Source organism: Myzus persicae, unplaced genomic scaffold, assembly GCF_001856785.1.
Source record: "Myzus persicae strain clone G006 unplaced genomic scaffold, MPER_G0061.0, whole genome shotgun sequence".
In the NCBI taxonomy this organism is placed as follows: domain Eukaryota; kingdom Metazoa; phylum Arthropoda; class Insecta; order Hemiptera; family Aphididae; genus Myzus; species Myzus persicae.
Genome location: NW_019104211.1, coordinates 97095 through 123001, shown reverse-complemented (window position 1 = coordinate 123001; position 25907 = coordinate 97095). Strand labels below are relative to the sequence as shown.

Genomic DNA, 25907 nt, shown 5'->3' with positions numbered 1-25907 from the left:
TTTTTTTTTTTTACCATACAACAGAAAATTAAACTATTTTATTACATTTTATGTAATTACGAAAAAAATGTATAATAAGTATAATATATAGTATTTGACACGGCCGCTGGTAAACTCGTAATTGTCATACTCACAGATAAGGATTGACGATAAAACTGAATTTGAACTTTGAACATCAACGAAAAGTAATAGATGATTATATTTTTGTATTATTTAAAAAAATAGTGCGACCCACCAAAAGTATAATCGCGACCCACAGTTTGGGAACCTCTGCCATAGACCATTAAAATAATTTTAAAATTGTATTTACATTTCGGGGGGGAGGGCGCTCAGCCATCCCCCTGGCTACGCCACTGATGCTGTCTATATGATTATTACAGTAATTATTGTATGGATTGTACAACATAAAAAAATCAGCATTAATACCTGTTCTTCTGGTCTTAGTAATTTAGTTTACATTTTTTCGTAGTAGTAGTGTAGGTATACTCAAGAGTCAGGAGTCAGGACCCAGACAAGCTTTAATAATATTTTATTTTATTGACATATTTTTTAATTCATCAATTATAATTATTATCGTTTGCCGCCTATAATAGTAGAGAATTATCACAGCTCCTAATATTATGTACATAATATTTTTTTGGAGGATAAAATATGAAATCAAACTTAAAAATTAATTTTTAAATTGGCTGCCTAACAATAAACCCTCTCGAACAATAAACATTGCATAATGACGATTCACACTTCACAGTATAATAAAATATACCTAATTATATTATATTATTCGTTTTTACTATTTGTTGATTGTCATTCTGCACACGAGTTACGAGTACAGATCTTGATCCTTATGAGATGAAGAACTATCATTATACTCCGTTTGTTATTGTTCATACAATAAACTTAATACAAGTATTTGTGCATATTAGTACTACAGTTTATTTTTTTAAATATATAAATCGATTTATTGTGCCATTTGTATGCTAACATTTCTGTATAATAATAATTTTAATAATTAATACATTGTTTGACAATTATTTTCATTAATAATGTTGCAATGTACTTATGGTTCCAGATTAACAAACAGCTAAAAATATATATATTACATTTACATAGGTAAGTATATACTACTCATTACGTTGTCACGTTGGTTAAGATTAAGTGTTTCTATGGATAACCGAGGAAATATTTTTGCATGTCAGAGGACTTCCGTTATTATTCGAATCATTGAAACCGACTAACCACCAATACTGGTATTAATAAAAGAATAATAAAATATAAAACACATTTTTACTTCATTATATAATTATATATATATAGAGTATAATTTTATAAGTAACAATCAAAGACCGTTATGATAATAATAATTACAATGGAGCAAATTATGTACTATAATGTAGGTAAAACGGAATACAAATAAGGTAACATTTCGTAACTTTATAAATAAAACAAAATATTTTAATAAAAATTACATAAACGCGTTGGACGTATTATAACTTATGCTTAAAATATTATTTTATTTATCATAACAATATAATATTAAAAAAATGAATGAAAAATTCGTATAATATGGTAGGTACCTACTTAAAAATTAAATATTAAACGGATACACTTATTTATTTACAAAAAAAAAAAAAAGTTGTCACATTATAATATGTTATAAGCTTACAAATAATTTTTTTTCCAAAAATAAATATTTTGTATCCAGAAAAACAGTTATTTAGTACACTCACGACGGACATGATTCTGCGTTAATTCAATAGCAATTTAAAGCAATATCTGTAAAAAAGGTCCAATGTACAGTAGTTTTATCCTTAAACATAATTTGTCCACAAAAATTCACGAACGATGGGGGTGATTACCACTTGAAAAACAGAAATATTTCTATAATTATACACGCCGAACTTACTTTATTTGTGCACATCACCGAATGTGTATATCCGTCAGAGTGGTGTGCGGTAATCGATCATTAGTCTAAGTCTTTGTCGTTGCCATTTGGGAGAGCCAAGGAGAGTAGACCGCTTACTGCGAAAAAAAAATTTAAAATTTAAAAAAAACAACATGCACGGATGGTATTTTATGTTTGACGATAGAAACTAGAAAGCTAAATTTCCGTCGGTTTTCAGAAAAACACCCGACACCGTGAAATCGATGTACAAAGCGACATCTAAACGTTTTTATGAAATACAGAAAATACTGAAACCTGGTATTTAAGGGCCTCCGTGCTATATCATATAAACGCAATAATATAATCATCTCGAAATCTAAAATTAATTCTGAGCAGTGCGTTAGAGGATTTTTTGAAGGGGGCGGGGGCTACAATACTTGATTGCTAGGGCTAGACGCTAGAGTACTATACCGGTACTACCGAGTATAGGTACTAAGTTTGATATTTCGAGAGCGGGGAAGGGGGGAGGCTCAAACTCTTAAGCCCCCCTAGCTTCGGTTTGTGTCCATTATCGTTATAACTTAGGGTGACCATTTTAAGAAAATAGAAAAACGGACAAATAACTCCCTCCTCCAAAAAAAACCTCTACATACAATCACACATACGCAAACAACTGCAGAGTGTAAACGTCTCAATATGTGTCACAAACAATAGGTTTCTAATTAATTTACCCTTTTTGAGTTAAATATCGGCCCTCAGCCCTCGTTCTACCAAAACTGTTATCTATGTTATTCATAACTTTGGCTATAAAACTGTCTTTATAAACAGGCTTATAATATGAACATATATGGAAAACGGGACCAGACGTGTCCCGTCCGAAGCTTGTCGGGACAACGGTACATGATGTTTATAAAAGGGACCATCCCGTTTTAAACTGGGCGTCTGGCCACCCTATATTAAAACGTACAAGTTATAACTTTATAAGTAACCGGGTAGGTTACCTACCACACAGCTACTTAATAACATAGGTACCTAATATAACCTACGTTTTATAGCTACCACGGTTAAAGATAAACCTATACCGGCTATACCTATACACCGCATATCTTTAAAGGCGGGTTTCCACTAAAGCGTGTGCCGTGTACACGAAAAATGTTCAGCTATGCCCAACAACACGGTAATGTGGGTAATCGTGTGGTAACCTAACCTAAACAACCAATCACAGCAAATGATTTGTATGCTGCACGTATGCGCTCACGGGTATAAATAGTGGAAACCCGTCTTAATCGTGCCAGATTCGACAAATTTGTGCATTTAACAATAATACGTACTTATCAACAACGAGCTGAATATGATAATTAGCAGGATGCAGTGCGAGTCGATGAGAAGTCCGAATGTGATGTTGGCCAACAGTGATCCGAGGCGGCCGAACGTCGCTGAAGCCGCGGCTGCCATTACTCTGCGCACACACCAAATCTTATTTTATTCAGTGTTTTTTTTTTTTTGTTGTTTTTTCGATATGAATAATTGATCATCCGCCACTTAGCCCATATGGTAGCTAAATGTGTACAGGCGGAGTTTTGATAGAATGCATGGAGGGGGGCTAGAGTTTTCAACAGTGACCCTTATTGGGACAATGGAATACTGGGCACTGAATTTGGTGAGGGTAATCTCCACCGTTAGAGACGATGTGCAAATTGCAAATGCACAGTGCAATGCAATAATCCTCTCGAAAGGTACAATCATATAAATTACAATATTGTAATATATCATATATCATTTGTGTAAATGTACGTAATATATTATGTTATGGTCGGCGGTTGGTCTTACCTCATGTTGGTGGGGAACAGATCGACCATGATGCACATCAACACACTGATTCCCAGTCCGCTGAACGCTTCGAACAGGCACGACAGTATGAGATTTTGCAGAGCGTTTTTCACGAAATACATAGCGGCGGCCACAATTCCAGACACGAATAGGCACATCACTGTAATTGGACAGTTAACGATATTATTATTATTGTAAATTGTAATTTTTTATGCATCACCCCAACCAAAATATTACAGGACCGATTCCTATACGTGTTCACCCTTTTTATATAATTAAAGTGTCAGCCGTTCGAAATGTCATTCATTTTACCCCTCGTGTAAGCTTTTTGGTTGGCGGTGTTTCCACTCGACTGTTTATAGTGTTAAGTCACGGAAAACTTGCTATCAAATAAGGTATGTAACATTGATCTTTACTTCAAACTCAAATTTGTAATACATTAGTAGGATACATCTGACTAAAATATTTTAAATTGTTTCACACGTACAAACAGTATTTATGTGCAAGTTAAATCTGGTCGAGATTATGGTGCTATATTATATTATGGTGAATATTTTTAATTCCGAGTTAACCAGACAATGAGGGGAGTTCGGGCTCCTTGCACCCTCACCTTCCCTGAGAGACTCCGTAGTTCAGCATAGGCATACATGTACCAGCACCTCACGTCACACGACTATTGCTACCTACTGCTGTTACATTTGAACTTTCTTTCAATAAATGGAAATTGTCTATATTAAATTAAAATATATTACCTACCTATCATCCTGGACCATTGGAAGAGTAGTACTCAACATTCAAATAAGCAGTTTATTTTTTAATCTTGCAAATTAATTTTTTCCGTGATCGAATTTACCAAACGATTAATAAAGCAATTTGGTTGATGAAGGGATCAATAAATTTCCCACGACGATTTTCGATTATTTTATCAGTCAGGATTCGATTAGTTCTATATATTTAATGCAATAAAGCAACCGATGTTATATATGTTATTCCGGGCTTCGATCCAATGGCAGACCGGAAATTAAAATACTGCAAAAAAACGTCCCCGGAAAAAAACTACAGGTAGTCTGACTGCATTTTGTGTTTGTGTAAGTGTGATGTGTGTGTAATTTTAATCGAACAATTAGTCGACCGTACTCGTTCAGTCAATTGGAGGTAGTATAACTCTGGTTGAAATTTCTATTTTGAAATTACATTTTTGCATTGAAATGTTTTTATAACTAGTCTACAAGTATGGCAATATTGCCAAAAAAATATGGGATAATATGACATTTGTATCGCTAGACTTGATGATTTGGATATTGTTGAATTATTTTCCACATAATTATTTTAATTGAATATTATTCTATGCAATGATATAATATGATAATAGTTCAAAATTTGTTGGGTTATTTTTGTACGATATTTCTATATAATAAATAAATAAAAAATTTTTTGAAGTGTTTATGTATACATTATTTCACGGCGATATACGTACATAGGTACTACACTCTTAATGGTCTTACAATGTAGTAATTTAGATCTCTGAACATTTAAATAAATTAAAATTGCATCAGATAGTAATATATTTTCCTAAGATATTTTTAATTTTTTATTTAAATCAGTCTATGGCATATGACTCCCCTTATTTACACCCTAGTTGCTTAATTTTTTTCGAAAACTATTGATAAAAATCACATGTATGTGTCGGAACTTTAAATTAACTGTAGTCGTTATGGATAATAGGTACGTTGGTGCTACTATACTATTAGGGCCGATTTTTGCGTGTAGTTACTACCTAATAATTAATATACGAAATTCATTATGGATTGTAATCTGTAAATTATCTACGAAATTATTATGCGTGTACACTGTACAGTGTACTTAAAATTAATAATGACTAATGTCTGACACTATTTATATCATTACACTCGATATATTACCAATACATTGTCGATTATTATTAAAAAACGTTACCTAAGAAGAACTTGGCGCCAAGCCGGTGCACGCAGAGGGGCATCCACAGAGATGTGGGTATGCAAGCTATGCCGATCCACAGAGTGTGCGTGTATACGGATTCTCCGACTGCCGCCCCACACAAGTCGACTGTGTTCAGTCCTCCGTCGTGTTCTATGTACACAGACGACACTTGGCACACGGACACGTCCTCGCCGGGCTGCTGGCGTTCGAATGTCTCGAACCTGTTGAATAGCTCCGGGAACCACATCATCAGCGTGTAGTAACTGCAACGATAAGACATTAAGATACCACGACGTTAGCTAGCAGGTGCGTTTAGAATTTAACATTACTATCATTTGTATAGAGCAACGACTTTCGTGTACAGACTACAGATAAACCATCAGGATCAGTTTATAAATTTAAAAAATAAAAAGTAGTCACTTACTATCCACGTTAAATCATCCTTAATAAGGGAGGCACACCTAAATACATTTTGTTTTACACTATATTATACAGTCAGTCGACTCACCCGTTATATAAATAACCAGGTAAAATATATTCTTCTTGGTCGATTACCTGCATTCCAAGCTAACAAGTTAATGAAATATTTGTTAATTTATTGACTACTAAAAATATAAAATACTAAAATATTTCGTGGTCTTCAATTAAGAGTATCAAAATATGCACTAAAACATCGAAGAAAGCTTATGCAATCAAAAATATTTCTTAAATTATAAATGTCAAAATATATGCATATTGGCTTTACTTTATCAACAATGTTCTAAATCGCATTTTGTACTTTCTAAATTATAATAATATAATAAAATAAACCAGAAACTATATGCAAATACGTATAAATTCTTGCTCTAGTTATATTACTTATTAGTATGAGTAAGTATGTGTAAGTTGGTATGTATAGACTATTAGAGGTTCTGAGAATTTCTTGAAAATATTTAATATTTCAGTGAAACAATATGATGAAACTTAAACACAAAGAGAATAAACGAAATTAAATAAATAAAAATGTGATTAATATTATATAATATGTGACATAACTATCAAACATCAAGTCAAACTTTTTAGGTAAGTGTTTTAGTACCTATGATAATGAGTGGAGCTCCTTAAATTACCTGGACGTCAGGCCGAACTGTATGAGACACGTGAGTAACGTGTTCTTAAGGTGTGGTGGTTTGAACATCTCTTTAGTCTGGTACCACACCTCGTTCAACAGATTCTTGAGGTCCTTTGGCGTCTTTACCGTCTTCATGCTGCGCAGCGAACGCTTTGACTGTATGCTGATCACACTGCATCGGACCTCATTCTCGATGAGACTCCGCACCTGAAATACGAGTGTAAAAATTACCGTTGGTTGAGTGTGACAGTAGGACCCAGTATGGATATAGTACTAGGTAAAATATCAAAAACGAACGAAGCCAGTTCAATTCGACTAGTGATTTGAAGCCTGAAATCGGAACTATAGACTCTGCAAGATCCCGTAAATTGACTACGAAGGTCTTTCGAGAGGGAGGACCCGAGAAATATTTTTTAAATTAAACATTTATTTAGACCAGCGAAGTTTAAACGCACGGGATTTAAACAAATTAGATTTAATATTCTAAAGACCACATGCGTTTAAACGCTACAGAAAAAACCATTTAGTAGGCCCTGGCCTGGGAGTCATGCTATTTTAACAGAATACGCGAGGTACAAACAATTAAGTCAAGCACAGTAACTCTGCATGCACCACCGAGGTGGGTCTTGTGTTTTTACTTGGTGATATGTACTTAACCTATAGAAAGAAAATACATTTTTCTTTGAAATCTACGAAGACATGACTAAATCAGTAACATCACTTTAGCAGGAAAAAATAATTGATTGGTTCATAAACCATAATGGACATGTATGAGCACAGTACCAAGGTACGGGGAGGGGGGGGGGTGGGTATAAAGCCCTGAAGCCACTCCTCACTACGACACTGTCTGAGCAAGTTGTAGGAAATCTTTCTTCCTATCAAACCATTTGGATGTGAATGCAGCAGTGTATCTGCAAATGTAGAGATACAACCATTCTGTCCATGCGCTCCATTACAGCGCCCTGACCTATATAATATATGTTTAGGTGTACACTCGTGTAAACTCGTTATTCTGCACTCAGAGGGTATCCGCGCTCAGATACGTCACTATTCGACAATGACATGGTTTCGTCTATCTATAATATTAATGAGGTGTTGTAACTTACCGGATATGCTTCTCCCGGTTCACCAGTATTCTCCGTGTAAATCCGTTTCAGACACTCGAGTGCCTCGTCAAATTCTCCACATTCCAACAGGAACTTTGGGCTCTCCGGGAACCTAGTCAGCCACAGAGCCAACAGAATACTGGGCAACGAGCACAATGTGAGGAACAGATTCCACGACGAATACCGGAATAAGCCGCCGATGGTGTATTTGGCTGCCAGCGGGATGATGCCCCAAGCAACCACTGGTGGCGAACACGATAAACGGTGGTTAAGTGTGTTATTATTATTTTATCATGGTTATTAGTTAGGTACTATCTATTATTTTGTACAACATACTGTTAAGTATTTATAAATTATAGGACCATGCAGCCGCAGTAGCGTAATTTCAGTTTTCAATAAAGAGGGTGGAAAAAGTTTTGACCATCTCAAATGGGTTATTTAAATAAAATATAAAATAAATATATTCCAACTATTAAGTATGCATTTTGTCAATAATTTCTTAGTACACAATAGGTATAATATTTTGAAAAAATTTTACAGAAATAGGTATGATTTTGCGCTAGTAAAATATAATATAGGTTGATCGGAAATAACCGAGCCCATCGGGCTGCTTTTCAAATCAAACAGGGGTAAATGCACACTTGGTCACCTCCTATATGATGACGCTGCCTCCAGGTTACCTATAGTTATTAGGATATCGTTTAGGATTATTTTAATATTATACTTACGTGGTAGCATTATGATGCCTACAGTCCAAAACATTTCCAGCCACGACAGCACTTTTTCTCTATAGATTTTCGGTTGAAATTCCCCCAAATACGAGAAACAAATTCCCAAGTATCCAGACACGCTATAAACAAACACGATTTGTGACGATTCAGTTACGATTTGTATAATTATAACTTGTAAGTACTGTACAGTGTTTACTCAATTAATATACAATATTTTTTATAAAAAAGGGAGTTAATAGAAAACTTATAATAGTATTATAATTTAGCATTACAGTATAAAATTGTTATTGTTTTTATTTCATTTTAGTATTTCAAATTAAATTTAAAATAACTATTTTGAATATTTTTCAAATATTATTTAAGCAGATGTATAATTATAGCATTAGTATTTAAATGCTCAATAGTAGCTAGTAGGTATGTATATAACAACTTATATAGGTACTTTTGTTTTAATGTTGTTTTGTACTCACCCAAAACCACTGAAGAAACGACAAAACAAAAACGGCCAAAAGAATGTGAGGAAACTTGAAAGTAGACTGAATAGGCCATCCATGAGTAGTGCTGCGATCAGAGCTTTCTTTCTACCATGCATATCGGCCAGGCAGCCCCAAAAGTAAGCTCCCAAGAGCATTCCTATATTTTAGGTACACATACATTATAAATTTATAACGCACAAGAATCCTAAGAGTTAATTTTAATTGTATTCATTAACATCAAGTGGCAGTAAATAACATAATTACATAATATATAACAGAATCAGTGTTGAATAATAACAAATAACCCATAAAGTTAACTATTATTTTAACTTATAACTTAACCTAAGTTAATTAACCTGCCATATAGGTAATTAACTTAAAATTAAACTGAAAAAAATGTTAAGAGAATATGGGAAAAAACATTGACACATTTCAAAAGATGTTACTAATTTTTAATTATAACTTGTCCACACACTCATACATAAGAGTCATTTCTCTAGGTGATTGTGAAACTTAATTTTTTTTTTAAATAATAACAAAATATTTTGTTAAGAATACATCCTTAAATTAGTTGTTGTGGTGGTGGCAATTTCAAGTCTGTTTCAACTAAATTATTAAATCTAGTAATAATAATGAATTAATTTGTATTTTAAATCATCGTATATACTCAGGATAACAATAATAATTTTAAAAATAATTGTTGATTGTTTAAATTACAGCTAGAAATATGTGCAAGTATAAATAATTTAATGTATTATTTTTACAACTAACTGAAAACAGTTATGATATTTATTATAATAGCTGATAATTTAACCAGTTCATATTCAGCTAATTTTTAAACTTAACTAACTAATTAAGTCAAAAAAAAAAAAATTAAGCAGTTAATGTCTCCTATGATTATTCAACTGTATAATTACCCATGAGCGGGACGGCGTTCAACAGGCCCTTGTCCGACGAGCTCAGTTGGAAATCGCATTGCGCCGAAGGCAGGACGAAAGACACGACGCTCACGGATATAGCGCAGTTCATGTAGATGAGACCACATAGCGCCAACAAGAAGTAGTGAAATCGGCCAAATTCTATCGTGGAATAATTACGTAGATCATCGACAAGAGTTGGGATAAAAAAAAAATTTAAAAATTTTCGTTTAGAATAATTATTTAGGATATAAATACCCACAGGTACCGCAAGAGCGCCGTGGAAAATAATGTATTACCTGCGCACGTTATGGCGTGCTCGAAAATTGAACCATTGTCCAAGAAATCCAAACCTATACATATAACAGTGTAAAAATATAATAAATCGTAAGAGTTATAAATGGTGTAACATATTATATGCATGTATGTATGATGATGATGATAATAATAATAAGTATGCATAGACTATCGAAGCAATTGAACACAATTAGTTTCGTGTTAATGACAAAATATCGTAATGATGTTTGTCAATATACTCAATAAATTCTCGTTAGATAAATTCTGGCAATTATTACTTGTGCGTTAATTAAAAAAGGTTTAAACTTGTAACTACAATTATATTGACTAAGATTTTACACTTTTTTTTTTTTAACAATTTTCAATTGAAAACCAAGGAGTAAACGTTAATTTTGTTATTCATTAAAAAGACGTCTGAAGTACATACATACTTTTTATGACAATCTATATTTTTTCATCTTCAATACACACATTGTGTTACTACTGTAAGTATATGAATAAATGATAAACATTTTTGGCTCTTAGCTATCAAAGTGTCGTGTATTTGAAGTAGCGGATTTATATTATAAATTATAATACCCATCCTTTTTATTTTTCGTTATTAATTTCTCAAATTTCCAAAAAAGGCTGAATTTTTTCATTATAATATTTGTTTGAAAATTATCCTTATCATTATTATTTGTTATGTGTTTGTATTATTTATAGATTACCTACTCATTAATTTCTGTTAAAAATTTTTTAATAGTTTAAATTTGTAATATTCGTTATCACGAATGTATTAGATTTGTATAATGAATGTACATAATCGTATGCTGAAATGTACCCAGTTACTTTATTATTACAATTTACTTTAATATAAATATAATAAATATTTGTTATTTTGAAGGAAGGGCAAAACAACGAAGTACACCATATATACTTCTATATTTGTATGGGATTTTACTCATCGAGTTTACTAGTACCTATGCATAGTAATAGTAGTATAATATATTTAAATGAACAACTCACAAATAACGATTGTTTTTACATAAACATGTTACACATACTGGGTGATTATTATAACATTAAACATTCAACACTACAAAATAGCAATTCATTTTTTACTACAGCTGTAATATTTTAAAAGGTTTTTTAATAATTGAATGACAACATTTATTTATGGTTTCATATTCCGAAGGATAATATTTTTCTAAGAAGTTTGATAATATTAGATAAAAATCAAATTTCATACAAGTATGTACCTAGTTAATTTTATAAATTAAAAGTTTTGATGAGCAGAATGGAGTGTAACACCCTTGTAAAAAGTTGATGCTCTTCTTCATCTATTCATAAACTATTTAAATAAGTATAACTAATTAACTACTCATTAATAATTCGGTGTCTGTGCATTAAAATCCGAGGAAAACTATTTTGACTTCAGATCGTTAGAACAAATATATTTAAAAACATCAATAATTTTAGTAAATAATTATGTTTACCTTTAAAGGATTCACCCTGTATGTGTAGTCACTTCTACAAATACTTTTCAACTTATCTCAAATATAAAAATATGATTAACATATTATTTGACTATTTACACAATATTAGGTACCTATACGATTGCCTTGTCATAATACTAATTAAATAATTTTAATCAATAGTCATATTCAATTGAATTGTCTTAATCTGAACATTGCATGAAATGTTTTCAAGTACCTATTTGAAAAAAAAAATTGGAAAAAATAAAGGATTTTGAATTATTACAGACGTGTATGATTACAATAATATTACAAGATAAGTTTTTCAATTCAATTGTGTAACAAATATTTTTACAATAATTCATTATTATATAAGAATTTTTTTAGTGCTTATAATATCGGTTTGTGGGGTTCCTAAAGTGTGTTTAATTAACACAAATTTATTATTATAGCTATGAAATATTTTTTGCTATTTTTCGCAGATCAATGTTCAGTGGTATACTTTATTCTTTCAGTTAATATTTATCAGGGTTAACTATATTGTATAAATAATTGAACACCTCTGGTATAGTGGTATGAGTGTATGACATAACCTAGATATTCGTGAGACATTAAAAACAGTGCAAATATTTTTTATGTAAAAATGGTATTTTTTAATTAACGTCTACTATAAGTTTGTTGGTATGTGAATAAAGAACTTATATTTTTAAGAAAATTCAAGTTTATACGACTAATATTTTTCTCTTTCAACAAAAATATGTAAACGTACTACGTAGGTTATTTAAAATGTAAATAATATTCTCCACTCGTATACGTATGTTTTACTCTACATAGGTAGGTATGTACAGAGTTTTCTACTGCTAACGAAACATGTCAAAACTGTGTACAATATCAAATATGTTCTTACTGAAATACATGTAAAGGGTCCTTCAGATATTAAACATTGTGTATTGTGTATCGACGAAATTGCAGTGTTGAAAAAACGTCGTCGGTATTGAACTAGAAAAACAGCAATAACAAAATATTGAACACTAGAGGATACCTCAAGTTTCAATATCAGACGGAGAACAAATATATTTGAAACGACAACTTATTTTGCAGGGCGAGGTCACGAAGATGATTATACGACTGAACGATATTCATATAAAATAAACATTGTTATTTTGTAAAAACTGTTTCTTCTTCTCTTTTTTTTGCTCTAAAAAGTGCGAACTTCTATTTTTTGGAATTTTAAGCTGCGCATTAAACGAAAAAGTTAAATTCATATAAACCATAGTTTTGTATACTTTCTATCAATATAGGTATGACTAAAATACAAGTATATTGTGGTTTTTCAACTTTAAAATTCTTTTAAAAACATGGAAACTACAAGCTTTGATATAAATCAAATACAATTTAAAAGCACAGCACATATAGTTACTTACTTTTTTTACAGAAATGATATAATGATCTAGGTACCAACATTTTGATATATTAAAAAAGTACCCAACTACTTGTGGTATTTGTATGCACAATATTCTTTACATTTGGAAGGTGATGAAATATTTTTTTGTAGTGTATGACGTAATACATATAAAATAATATATTTCACATAATGAGCTTAGTGTCGGACAAGTATTTTCGTATAAATTAATAAGTTCTTAAAATATATTGTTGATCTACAGGTTTATCACAATATCAATATAAAATGATTGAGAGAGATATAGTGTTGATGTACTATTGGACCATTTATTTTATAATGGCGTGTACGATTTATATAGCATTTGTAGAAACTTAATCCAATTTTTACATAGGTAGTATTCAAACGCGTTAAGGTGGCACGACACAAATTTTATGCATAAATAGGGTGGGTGGGAAAAGTGGAAAAATAGGCATTTTTAAGGCGTTTAAATATGATCCCTAAATCTATAGTACTCCTATGTTATGTTCATGAAATTCTATAAATTATCTATGGATCGTAATTAAACGTAACAATTGTTTATATTTTAAAATTTTATACTTAAAGCATAACTATAAGTACTAAAATAATCAAATAATAAAACTTTATTTTTTACTAATTAATTTATATTGTTTCTTCGGCAGTGGCAGGAATATATCGTTTTTTACTGCTATCGAATGTAAGCAGCTTAAAAAGTGTTGGTGAAATCGGTGATTAAAACTATATTGATTATACCTATCTTATATTTAAACATTTATAACAGGTATAATATTTGGTCATGTACAGTATATTATAGTAAGTTATACTAGATCAAATTATGTAAACATTTCCCCCCTCATTTTCCAAATGAAATACAATATGAGTTTTTTCTTCAATGGGAAATTGTTTGTGTTTATTTATACCAAGCAAAATTACACACAGTACATATTACAACAACGAGTAATAGAAACAAATTCATACGCGCTTTCTATACATACAAAAATAATATAAAAACGAGTTATTATCTTTATCAAATTACGACGTCCCACTCAATAATCCGAATTGATATTGATATCGATAATAATTGATCCTTTATCATAATATCATCGCAATAACTGTGTTATCGTAACCATTTTAAATACCCTGTTTAAACTAAACATAGGCCAATTTTTCAGGGACCTTCTTCATATTTATTCGTCAACGTTCGTCGTAAATCGTTAAGTTATTTATCGTAGGTCACTATAACCGATATGGTTATGGAATATAGATGATATTCTCTGTGCTTCGAAATCACCGAAAAAGTAAAAAATACAGTTTAAACGAATGCCGTATATGTTAATATATTACTATATTAGAGTAAATTAACCTCTAAGGCTCTAAATAGGTGTCGCTTGAATTAATTTATATTTTGCAATAAGTGGAGCACTATATTCATCCCAAAAATTATTTTTAATTGTTCGCAAATATAATTAAACGCATCAAATAATATGAATACACGTTTGTAAGGGATGCTAGAGATATAGAATATTGACTTAAGAAGATATAATTAATATTGAAATGAATGATAAAAGTAATAAATTCGTAAAAATGATGGCACCTCTCATGATTAACTTTCAAAATGACTACTTTAAATTTCCAATGTCCGTTAATTGTTAATTTTTTCGGGTGTAGTTACACTTGAATTGATTTGTTCACGAAGTTATTACACTTAGACCGAAATACACCAATTAATCCACCGCTAGCGAATTGTGTACCTCAGTCAGATTTGTCTACAAAATTAAGTAGGTACTGTCACACAGAAATGCAATGAGATTTGTATTTTATATCTGTTCATTTTTTCCTGGATAGAGTCAGGTAATACAACTATTTTAAAATATATTAATATATTATATAATTATGCGTATAACACCTTCCGTCATCAAAAAACAATTTAGTAACAACGTATGGTTTACTTCTGTTTGTTTAAAATCCAAAATCGTACATAAGCTGTAAGCACAACTACCCAGAACTGTCGGAATTCGATGATTTCCAGCAGAGGGGCTCATAGCAACAGCAGCGCATCTGTAGATCGTATTGTAGCCGTATCTGTATTAAAAATTAACCTAACCCAACCCATCTGAAATGATAATCCTTTGATATCCTATTTATGATCTCTAAATGGTTTTTTCATTACATAGTTCATTCTAAACTATAATTTTTACTATATTATTTTATTTCGAGGTAAAAATATACAAGTCAATTATGGAAATCTGTTAAATATTATTGTTATTTAATATTATTTGTTGTCCTCGGAGACCCAAAGTTGATAGCATTGTAGTAACTACTTACCTACCTACCTACCTACCCGTAACTCCGAGAAAATGTCTAAGAGATCTGGGAATATTCCTACTCTGTGTGGGCGATGCTGCTAATTCACATCCGTTTTACATTTTTCGGTTTTGTTGTGGAGGTACAATTATCATCGATTCTCGCAGCTTTCAATACAACGTATCTATAGTGCACCTGACACTGCTGCACCCCTCAATTTTCTTTTACTATTCTTGTTCTGTCGGTTGGTCGAGTTTTGATTCTGAGTCGACTGGGCAGATGTCTGTTCCACCGACGACAGACTTACCGATCGACAATAAGCACCGCCACCGATGTCACATTATTTAAAGTTTGATTATTTATCTTTGTACTTCAGGGAGCTATATTGAGAAAACGAGGTAATATAGATAATATGTTATCTACAAACCGTGTGCAGTTTGTAGTGTTTATACCTCGATTAATCAGCAGTATTAATATGTTGAAGTGATGGAACTATATTAAACCTGCATATAACTTATATATTAAAACTCACGGTAAAAAAAAAAAAAACATGTTTCCATCCAAATTTATTTGGGTCTGAAAAAGGTTAATATAAGGAGAAAAAGTGTTAAGCATAACATAGTGTGCTTCTCTTTATATTATTTTTATATTGCTGAATCATCGCGATATTATGACTTGGTCAATAAGTATTTAAATTATTTTTAACAATATTTAGATATTTATAATATTTCAAATAACTTATCCCGGAAAAAATTATAGTTATGAGTCATGACAAAAGGTTATGTGATAATACATTTAATACTAACCCTTAAATTTACCATTAATAAAACGACAACTAAACAAATAGCCGTAATTATACCATTTCAATATTGTTAAATTTATTTTAGTTACATATTGGGATTAATACATATTTTTACATATTCAAACATTTACAGGGGAGATTAAGACCCCTTCCCCTAATGTGTTATACTTAATAATTAATTTTAAAATTATTTTAATGTGTGCTAATAAATTATTGACTTATTCTCCCATAAATGTTTCAATGTTGACAGATATATTATCTGTAATATTGGCCAAAAATGGTTTTTTAATTTGTGGTAATATTGATTAGTTAAAATCATATTGGTTTAAATATATAAAAAAAATATATTTAAAATTGTGACCATCGTAATTATAACAAATTTTATTATTAGGTATATTTTGTACTGTTTGTATGTTACACACGCATATATGATAACTGCTAAAATATTATTATTTATTAACTAATCCCAAATAATTTTTTGGCATATTATTATTATTTCAGCAGAATATTTACATATTATTACTTGTAGCATAGGTGCCTAATATAATATGTGAAATAGAGTTTAGACTTTAAATGGTATATAGAGTCCAGTGGCGGCTTAAACTTGTTGAGCCTTTGAAGCAAATTGCACATTTTTAATATTTTTACCGTCAACCATCCATTTTATTACACCAAAATGATCATATATTATGTATAAGATTATATTAATTATAGTATTTGTCATGACAATTATTGTGTTGAGGTGTTATAATTATACCACCCACCTATACATCAGACATGAAGCAATTGCTTCAAATACTCCTATATATACGGCCGCCACTATACATAGTATTATAACTTATAATATACATTATACATATATAAATTACCCATCACGTCCCTGGTGCTTCGTAAGTCTGTAGTACGAGTTTCTGCATAGATGAACCAAAACCGAAAAGTAAAATTGAAAATAAAAACAAAACCGAATTAAAAATGATGTTTAATCAATAACAGCATACAAATATATGACGTGTATATTGTAATAATAATATAATATAATATTATATATTATGTGTCCAGGTAAAAAAAAAAATAACTTTTATCTATCGCACGGGCACACGCGCATACGCGAACTGATACGAAGACGACACGAGGACAATATAGCTATTACTATAATATTATATTACAATATCAGCACGATATTTATTCGGATCTGGTGGGCTTTTCGACTTCGGTGGCCGCACACACTCACGCGCGAGCTCCAACTAAATGGCTTGTGCAATGATTATAATATTATAGGTATATCGTCGCAGGAGATTTGGGAGGTGTTTTCGGTGGTGGTATTATCGCGACCGGGTACCGCGTGCCTATAAATGTTGTGGTAGACTGTCGCTGTGCGTTATAAACGCAGATATGTAAAAACGACGACGGCCCGAGAATAATTGGCTCAGATAAAAACAAGAACGATATGGAGATAGGGCGGCGGCGGCGGCAGACTGCGTCCATCGAACAAGTGGTCTCTGCGTCGATCGTGGTAGGAGTATCTCGTAGTATTATTATCATAGTACAATGATAATATTATAGAATCGGCGAACAATAATAATGATAATATAATATTTATATCCGACGACCGTTTTTATTATACCCAGCTTTTAAAACGATTAATCGCTCACCCACCGATCACTATATCGTACATATATATATATATATATAAACACAAAAAGATATGACGAAGACTGGATTGTCGTCTCTGTTCACCTGAAACAATGCGCGAGGAGAAACAATAACATCAGCACCTCTACCCCGGCACGAGCTTCCGGTGGTTTTCGCGCGACTGCCGACGCCAAAATCATACCACTATAATAGTCTCTCGTCGGAATGCCTAGAATATATTATCATTAATACAAAGTATATATCATCTATCGTTTAAAATTCGTCTCCATGTTATCGATTATCGTCAAGGTCACTATAATTTATCATAATGTTAAACATGTTATAATAATAACAATACCTAATAACATTATGTCATCATCCAAACACATAAACATAACCGCACGTACTACACCGATTCGTATGGATTTTTTTCGAAAATGATCATTCAATTTTCGCACATATACCTACGGGGCCTAGGAGTCTCTCTCTTCCCTAGAGTCTAGACCACCTCCCCTTAATATTCATTACAAAGGTTAAGAAGCCCCCCTCAGAATTCAACCCTAGATTCACAAATCAATTCTAAACAGAGTGTTTATCCTTGTTTTTTTTGTTTTCTCAATAATTAACTAGCACCGCTGGAAAGCAGTAAACCATAGATCGAGGACCATCTTGTAGTGTAACGATGCCGATATCTCAAATATAATTATAGAGATCGTATATAAATATATATTATACATTTTGTGCAGTTATGATATTTGCTATAGTTTATACTGCTTCCATCATAATCACTAGATGCATCATTAGGATGACTTATATTTTGTCCTAACTCCCACCTAACTCCCTAGCCCCTACTAATTCAGCCTATACGTTCCTATACAAGTTTTGATGTCTCGGGAGAATTGCGCTCACATGTTGTCTCTACTGCAGGCTTATGTTCGCCGCGTTGATAATTATTTTTTTTTTATGATTACACTGTGCTGCATTTCTGTACAAGGTATACAGGGTGATTCGCCTATCACGATCACCCCCTTTTTTCTATAATAATGCAATTATTTAAAATCCCATTTTTGGAATTTGTAAGTATACTTACAGACTATACTTTCAAATTGTTGAGATTTTTTGTACTACTTTTTAGTTATTAAGAAGTGTCTTGTGGAGGTACAAACTTCTGTTTTTCAAATGAAATCCTCATCCGTTTAAACTGTATATTATTCAGTGGATAATTGATTTGAAAAAAACGACGTACTAGAATCAAAATTTGCATGAGTAGACTTTGAGTTATTTAACTTTGTGTTCTAAGGATAAAAGTTTCGTGGATATGGGTTTATAATGTTTATATGCTATGGGGGCTATGGTGATTTGAAAATTTTAGTCATTAATATTAATCTACCAATATTAATAATTTGTAAAAATATCCAAGTATAAGAAATGCTAGTTCCAATGTTACGTCTATTTTATATTTTTTTAAAACCATTTTTAAGGACTATTATCCTCAGTACAAACACTTTATTAACTCAGAAACTACTCATTCGATATTTTGAAGTAGATACATCAACATTTTCAAATAAATTATCCACTGAAAAATGTATATTTAGAAGGGGGGTGGTTCTTATTTGAAAAACAGAAGTTTGTACAGCTATAGGAGTGCAGGACATTCCTCAAGTAGTAGGTACAAACAACCTGAGTTTATTTAAAAATTCCTAAAATCAGAATTTGAGTTAAAGTATTATAAAAGGAAAAAACGATGGCGAGCATGATTGGTGAATCACCCTGTGTACTATAATGTACACACGCATATAATATGTTTACCTATATGTAAATAACATTGCTCGGAAAGAATAAAATATAGTTCATCTATCTATAGGTATATGCCGTGGGATTACAAAACTTGAGCAAACAACAAACACTCGACTTGAAATCAAACAAAAATAAAGAAATAAAATAAATATCGGAGATACGGTGACGCCAATATAATATAATTCGACGACCATTATTCCAGTCGAGTGTTTTTTGTAATCGCGACTCATACTAACTGGGCGGTGACGATCTAGTACAATTAGTATACAACACATTTTATACCTATAGGTGGTCATTGCAATCTATTATTTAATCTAATTTTTTTGTCGTCCACTACGGGGCAAATGCGATTCAATTTATAATGTATCGTATGCATCTGCAATCGTGTCTGCATAGTATACGACCTACCGTGAATGTTAATGTTCACGTTATTCAAGTTTCACGATCGTGGAGGTTGAACGAAAAACGTAAGTTGCATATGGCAGAGGAATAAATACATATTAAATCAATGCACCCAGTCACACGGACACAATATGCTTGTATTATACAGTCTCGATACACATTTCTGTTATGAAATATAGTTACGACTTTACAGAGCTTTTAAATGTCTCGAAATTTTGATAGTATCCTACCCACCTGGCGCCTACCAATTAGTGTGCGCAAGAGGACGCAGATAGTTCACTATGGCGCTCGCCGTACTTGGATATAGGCATTGGCGCCACTGTATGTAAAACCGGAACTATATATTTTAATAAAAATAATATTGAGTGTACGACAATTTTCATTTTGTGTAATATTTGCAGTAAACATTCGATGAAATAAGAATACAACATATACCGCCCATACCATCTTGGGTTTAAGAAACGAAAAGTTTAAGCACCTATTTAAGAAACAAAAGGAAAATTATTTAAAACTTTTACAGTATTTTTTAAATTTAATATATGGAACTAGGAATCATTTATACCATAATAATTAATATTCAATCAATCAAGGGCACTAACTAAAATCGATTAGTGACTACGCCTGAAATTGATATTATAAATATTATGTTATATTATTAATATTAAATTGTACCTCGTAGATTGTGAATATAAATTATTTATAAAAATGTAGTTGTATTGTTATTAAGAAATACAAATTAATATTGATACCATTCAAATCTCGATTATACGGAGAGACGTTAATTGTACATCCTGTATTAGTGTTTTTGAATTACGATTATTGATTACCAATATTTATCATATTAAATTTAATAAACACACTGCAACTCACATACGCAGAAGGTATGATGTGTATAGTGTATGTGATTAATATTTTGTTTTAATCTTTTACACATATACCTACGTGCTTGAAATTATAATGCCCGAAATCCTCTTCAAGACTATAAGCGAATTAATATTTACTTCGATAAAAGAATAATACTAACCTTAGTTCTTCCCACGTCATCTAATTAAATAAAAAAAAATACTACCGAGTTTATTAAGTATTAAGCCTCCACGGCCATAGTGTAAACTTTAGGTTTTTTGCGAGATTAAAATATTATATTTATCCTTCTAAACAAACACATGCGGAACGGAAAGACTTATAATTATAACGTGTTGTTAATTATTATAAGTCCCCAACGTGCTCAGAGTAATGACAGTAACGCTTTCATCTCTGCAGACTATGGGCGTAGGTACGCATTACAATTTTCAAACCATTCATATTTAAACTTTAAAGATCTGTGCCCAATATACGTCACTCACACTCTTATCCAAGAACACCGTCATAATAACACTTGTAGTGTCGATGTAGGCTTGGCAGGAGATACAAATCAAATATACCTAAACGCCAATAATTATTACAATAATAACATTACAAGTATATAGTATAATTAGTACAGACATACATGTGACTGCCTGTCGCCATAGTGTAATCGGTACATTATATGGCTTATTATACATATATAGGGTGTCTTGAAAAACTTTAAACTGCTATAAATCAAATTTTAAATTAAGGAAATTTGAAGTTACGACAAAAGGTTTCTGCTCAGAATCGTTTTTCGTTTGAAGTGATCAAAATAAGACTGAAATTTAACGCATCAATGGCAGTGACCCACAGCTACCCTCACTGTACAGCAGAGCGGTAACCGCTTGCCCACCTTTTTCGTTTTGCATAACCTAACTTACAGCGATGGTCACCATATTATGAAATAATTATTTTTGTGTTGTGGCGTGCTATTTATCATAATATAATTATTTTAACCTAAAAGTTCATATCATACCCTTGTACGATAAACATGACCCCGCAGGTGTTCATGCTCGCAAGTGATTTCATCCGTTTTAAATCGTTCGATAGTTCTAACTTATAACTTTAAGTATATTTTATACCCATGGCTAATGTAGATTACACAGTAATGGCTAGACGGTCAATGTATGAAATCGCCTGGATATAATCCTATAAATGTCGAAGGCATGAGATTTGCAAGTTGTTATATTTAAATTGTATATGTGATTGCGGTTACATAAATTATAAATAAGTAGTATTATTCATCGACATTTTTAAATGTTCACAAAAATACAATCAATAATATTTTATTTGTTTAGTTATTGACTAAATAGAATTATTTTCAAGATATAAATATTGGTTAAAGAATAATATATTTAATAAACAATTAACAAATAATATAATTACATACGTATTTTCGAGTGAAGAGAGATAATATGTATGCCCAATAGGTTATTCCTTACTTGCAATCATGTCAGTTTAATAAAATAATATCTGTTAATAGTTTATTCTTTTTACTTATTGACAATGAGTTGTTATTGTAAAAACAGCACTGATTAAAAATAAATAAATAAAAAATACTGTAAATTCTTGGTTTTTAAAAAACAAAGAAAAGGTATTTATGATTGAAATATAATATGTGTGAAAAAAATTATAGTCTGGGATGATTATAATTTTTAGAATCTTTTTAGCCCTCTTTTACATTGTTTTCCCGTGTTAACCACTGACAACAATATGATGTAATAGTACGGTCTTTCAGGGAACTATTTTTCCGTTCGTTACGTCCGTTGTCTAATCGTGTTGAGAAAAAGTTCATTGCGACGTGACCAGGAACTCTTGTGTGGTACTACCGGAGTGGTACATGCTGGGACTATTATAATAGGCTTCCGTACATTTTCTTAATTAATTTTTGTTTTCCCCGGACCCACAACATATACGCCAACCCCGAGCACGAAACATCTGCAATGGCTACGTTGTTCAATTTTTAAAGGGAGTTTAATCTAATTAATATTTTGTGAAACGTATAATAATACCTTTTAATAACGAATACATGTTCATTTTGATGTCTACTAGTATTTTTCTTCGTCAATTTCTTGGTTTATTCAAATCAGTTTTCAGTGGTTGCCAAATTGTTTTTGTATTAGGTTGAAATGTTTGAACTCCTATCTCTGCAGACACAAATGCATTACATTTTGTTTTAATAAAAGAAAATAATTAAACAAAGTCAATCAATGTATATTACAAAAGTACCTATGTATTATATATTATTATTCTCAATGAACAGTGAATCATTAAACCTTTTTATAAGGGACATCTATAAATTTTTAATTTCATGATGGGAACGAAGATACATTTTTTTATAATCGATTTGTTCAATATTCTATAATTATAGGTACTTTTAGAAGAGGTTATAATATTATAATATGTTTTGATTTTTATAGAGGCCTTTAATGGTATTAACCTATTGTCTCATTATACATTTATCTCGATATATTAATTCAATAATCAAGATGTTTCCATATGAGATCGGTAGTGTTATAATATTTAGGATAGCAATGTAAATATTATTTAATGTTTAAGTGTATCAATATTTCTCACCTCTTTTGTAATTTAAATCTATAACGGTGAAGGTTTTGCAATAGATCTGATTCTTCTGGTATGATTTTTTACTGACAATTCCGAGAGTTTAATAAAAAGACACACGATTTGAGCAGTACAAATTTGATGTTGTCAGGTCAGACTATCGGTCATAAGAGTTTGTTTTGAAGAAATTGAACGGTGTAAGAGTTTAATACAAAATATCACACTGGTCCAAGATGAATGGAGTAGGCACATACTTAGTATACTACAAGCAAACTCACTATTTGCCCGGTCTCGTGATAATATCATCATCGTCAATGTGTTGAAATATAATATGTGATTTTAATAATAATATAATCGTATGATATAAAATAATTACTACGGACGTATACATATTATATAGGTTTATTCGTATTTAATATAGGCGATGAAAATTTGTTAAATTTATAATTAAATTACTGATTGTAATATATGTATAAACTATAAATGTATATAATAATAAATAATAATATATGTGTGAAGTGTAAATACAATTTTCAAATGTTGATATACTGACATTATTATTTATGGAGGAGTAGAACGATCGCATATAAAACATCTGGAATTACAATTCTACTGATTATTAAATTTATTAATACTATATGTCTATTCGATAATAATAATTAGATTTAACATTGATACGTTAACATAATAGTGCCGCGTTGGAGTATTTATTGAACCTAATCTCTTGTGACTAATTTATTGTCATATTAATGATAAGGGTATTTTCGAAGGAGGTTTTATCGATTCCAAGGTATTAAAATAAATTCCGACTGACAATTGTAAAATATGAATCCACCTGCAATATCGATTCATTCGATTCTATTATACAGGAAGCGAAATAAAAACACCAAAATAATAAACACATAATAACTAATGAGTAATGACTACATGCAACAACTCAAACATTGATAGACGTTATTATTTTTACAAAATTGAATAAAATTGTAATTATTAATAATTATTGAAAATAGTGTTTAGATGCCAGAGAGCCTATCAATTTTTTTGATAATCGTCAAAAATGTTAGGTATTGTTATATAGGTGTATATTATATATTGTTTTCGGTTCAAAATTTTTTTTGCTGATTTTATATACTTTCAGTCCTCTTATTATTTTATATAAATTTATATTTTTTATTTAAATACACGGGGAAAATAAATATTAGGATAGGATGCACTTGGTGAATTGTGAGATAAGTTTTGAATGAGACGATACTAAACTGTTAGTAGTTTGTTCCAAATTGGTAATGAAGACGATGATCGTTGCTCATATTTTTAGATTAAATTTACATATTTCATCAATGTAATTATCACATAAATAAACATCACATTTTTGTTGATTTAACAATTAATGTATTAATGTTATATATTAAACAAGCTGCAGTAATCAACCTATAAACGAGTTAGGTGGAATCGATAAGTTTCATACAGCGCGATACAGGTACAAAAGTAATTTCGTTGGAATCAAATGAATCAATATACAACCTTGTGAATGCATAGACCACCACAGCACCATAAAATTCCACTTGACATTGAGAATTATTTAGAGGAATTATCGATGCCACCATTATCGATTTTTTAACAAACGTATTTTGTGTTTTTCTTTTTACAAATTTTTTTTGGTGACTTTTAATGGGAATAATTTGATATATCTGTTTGGATTCTTGTATATAAGACCTGTATGAATAAGTAAATTATTCTGATGTGATTTTGTAAACATAGAATTGAGTTTTGCATGAAAAGATCAACAACTGTTGGTTTTTTGCTCATAACTAATAGAAAAATAAACTCAAACAAAGGGTGGAAATATCGAATACTTATCAATGCAATTTTTAGTTTAAAATCTTAAAATTTTTGGATCATTAGGGTAGTGTGCCATAAAATATCTTATAAATCATTCACAAACTTCTTCTAGGCTAAAAAAAGAAAGTCCAAACATTTCCATAACCTGATTCTGAGCTCACAGTTTTTATTTTTATACTGTTCTATGAGTCCACTTTATTGGATTATTCTCCACCAACTTTGAGTTGGATGAAATCTGCAAATTATTTTTGGGCAACACAAATGGATTCTTCAAAAGCAGCCACAATTGTTGTTGAATTTAAATCAATAGAATTATTCATTTAATTTTCAAAAAACTAAATGCTAATGCATATACGTAAGTATAAGTATACAATAATCATTTTTATTGTTTTGCCGGATAATAAAAATAAACTGATGGAACATAATGCAGATTTATATTTACATGGATTGTAAAAAGTTGGTAAAACAACATAGGGCATGAAGAAAATGTACCATCAA

General features: G+C 31.0%; 1 protein-coding gene and 1 long non-coding RNA gene across 3 annotated transcripts; both read right to left on the bottom strand.

Moving 5' to 3' along the window:
• Nucleotides 1–1609: 1609 nt before the first annotated feature.
• Nucleotides 1610–17714, bottom strand: LOC111040022 (synaptic vesicle glycoprotein 2C-like). 2 transcript variants are annotated; one of them, XR_002605167.1, is made up of 12 exons: nucleotides 17162–17714; nucleotides 10312–10365; nucleotides 10013–10174; nucleotides 9090–9252; nucleotides 8617–8738; nucleotides 7889–8130; nucleotides 6781–6989; nucleotides 5669–5934; nucleotides 3713–3872; nucleotides 3214–3341; nucleotides 1904–2019; nucleotides 1610–1773 (listed from the first exon to the last, which is right to left on the bottom strand). XR_002605167.1 is itself a non-coding variant. In XM_022323705.1 (11 exons), the coding sequence occupies exons 1-11, from the start codon at nucleotides 17163–17165 to the stop codon at nucleotides 1964–1966; spliced, it is 1566 nt and encodes a 521-aa protein (XP_022179397.1). In that variant the 5' UTR covers nucleotides 17166–17714; the 3' UTR covers nucleotides 1610–1963. The 2 variants fall into 2 exon arrangements, 1 of the variants encoding a protein (XP_022179397.1); XM_022323705.1 differs by having other exon boundaries at nucleotides 1610–2019.
• A 4944-nt stretch (nucleotides 17715–22658) lies between these two features.
• Nucleotides 22659–23811, bottom strand: LOC111040024. The gene is made up of 3 exons (XR_002605168.1): nucleotides 23586–23811; nucleotides 23021–23155; nucleotides 22659–22955 (listed from the first exon to the last, which is right to left on the bottom strand). It is a non-coding gene; the product is annotated as an uncharacterized LOC111040024 (long non-coding RNA).
• Nucleotides 23812–25907: the final 2096 nt, after the last annotated feature.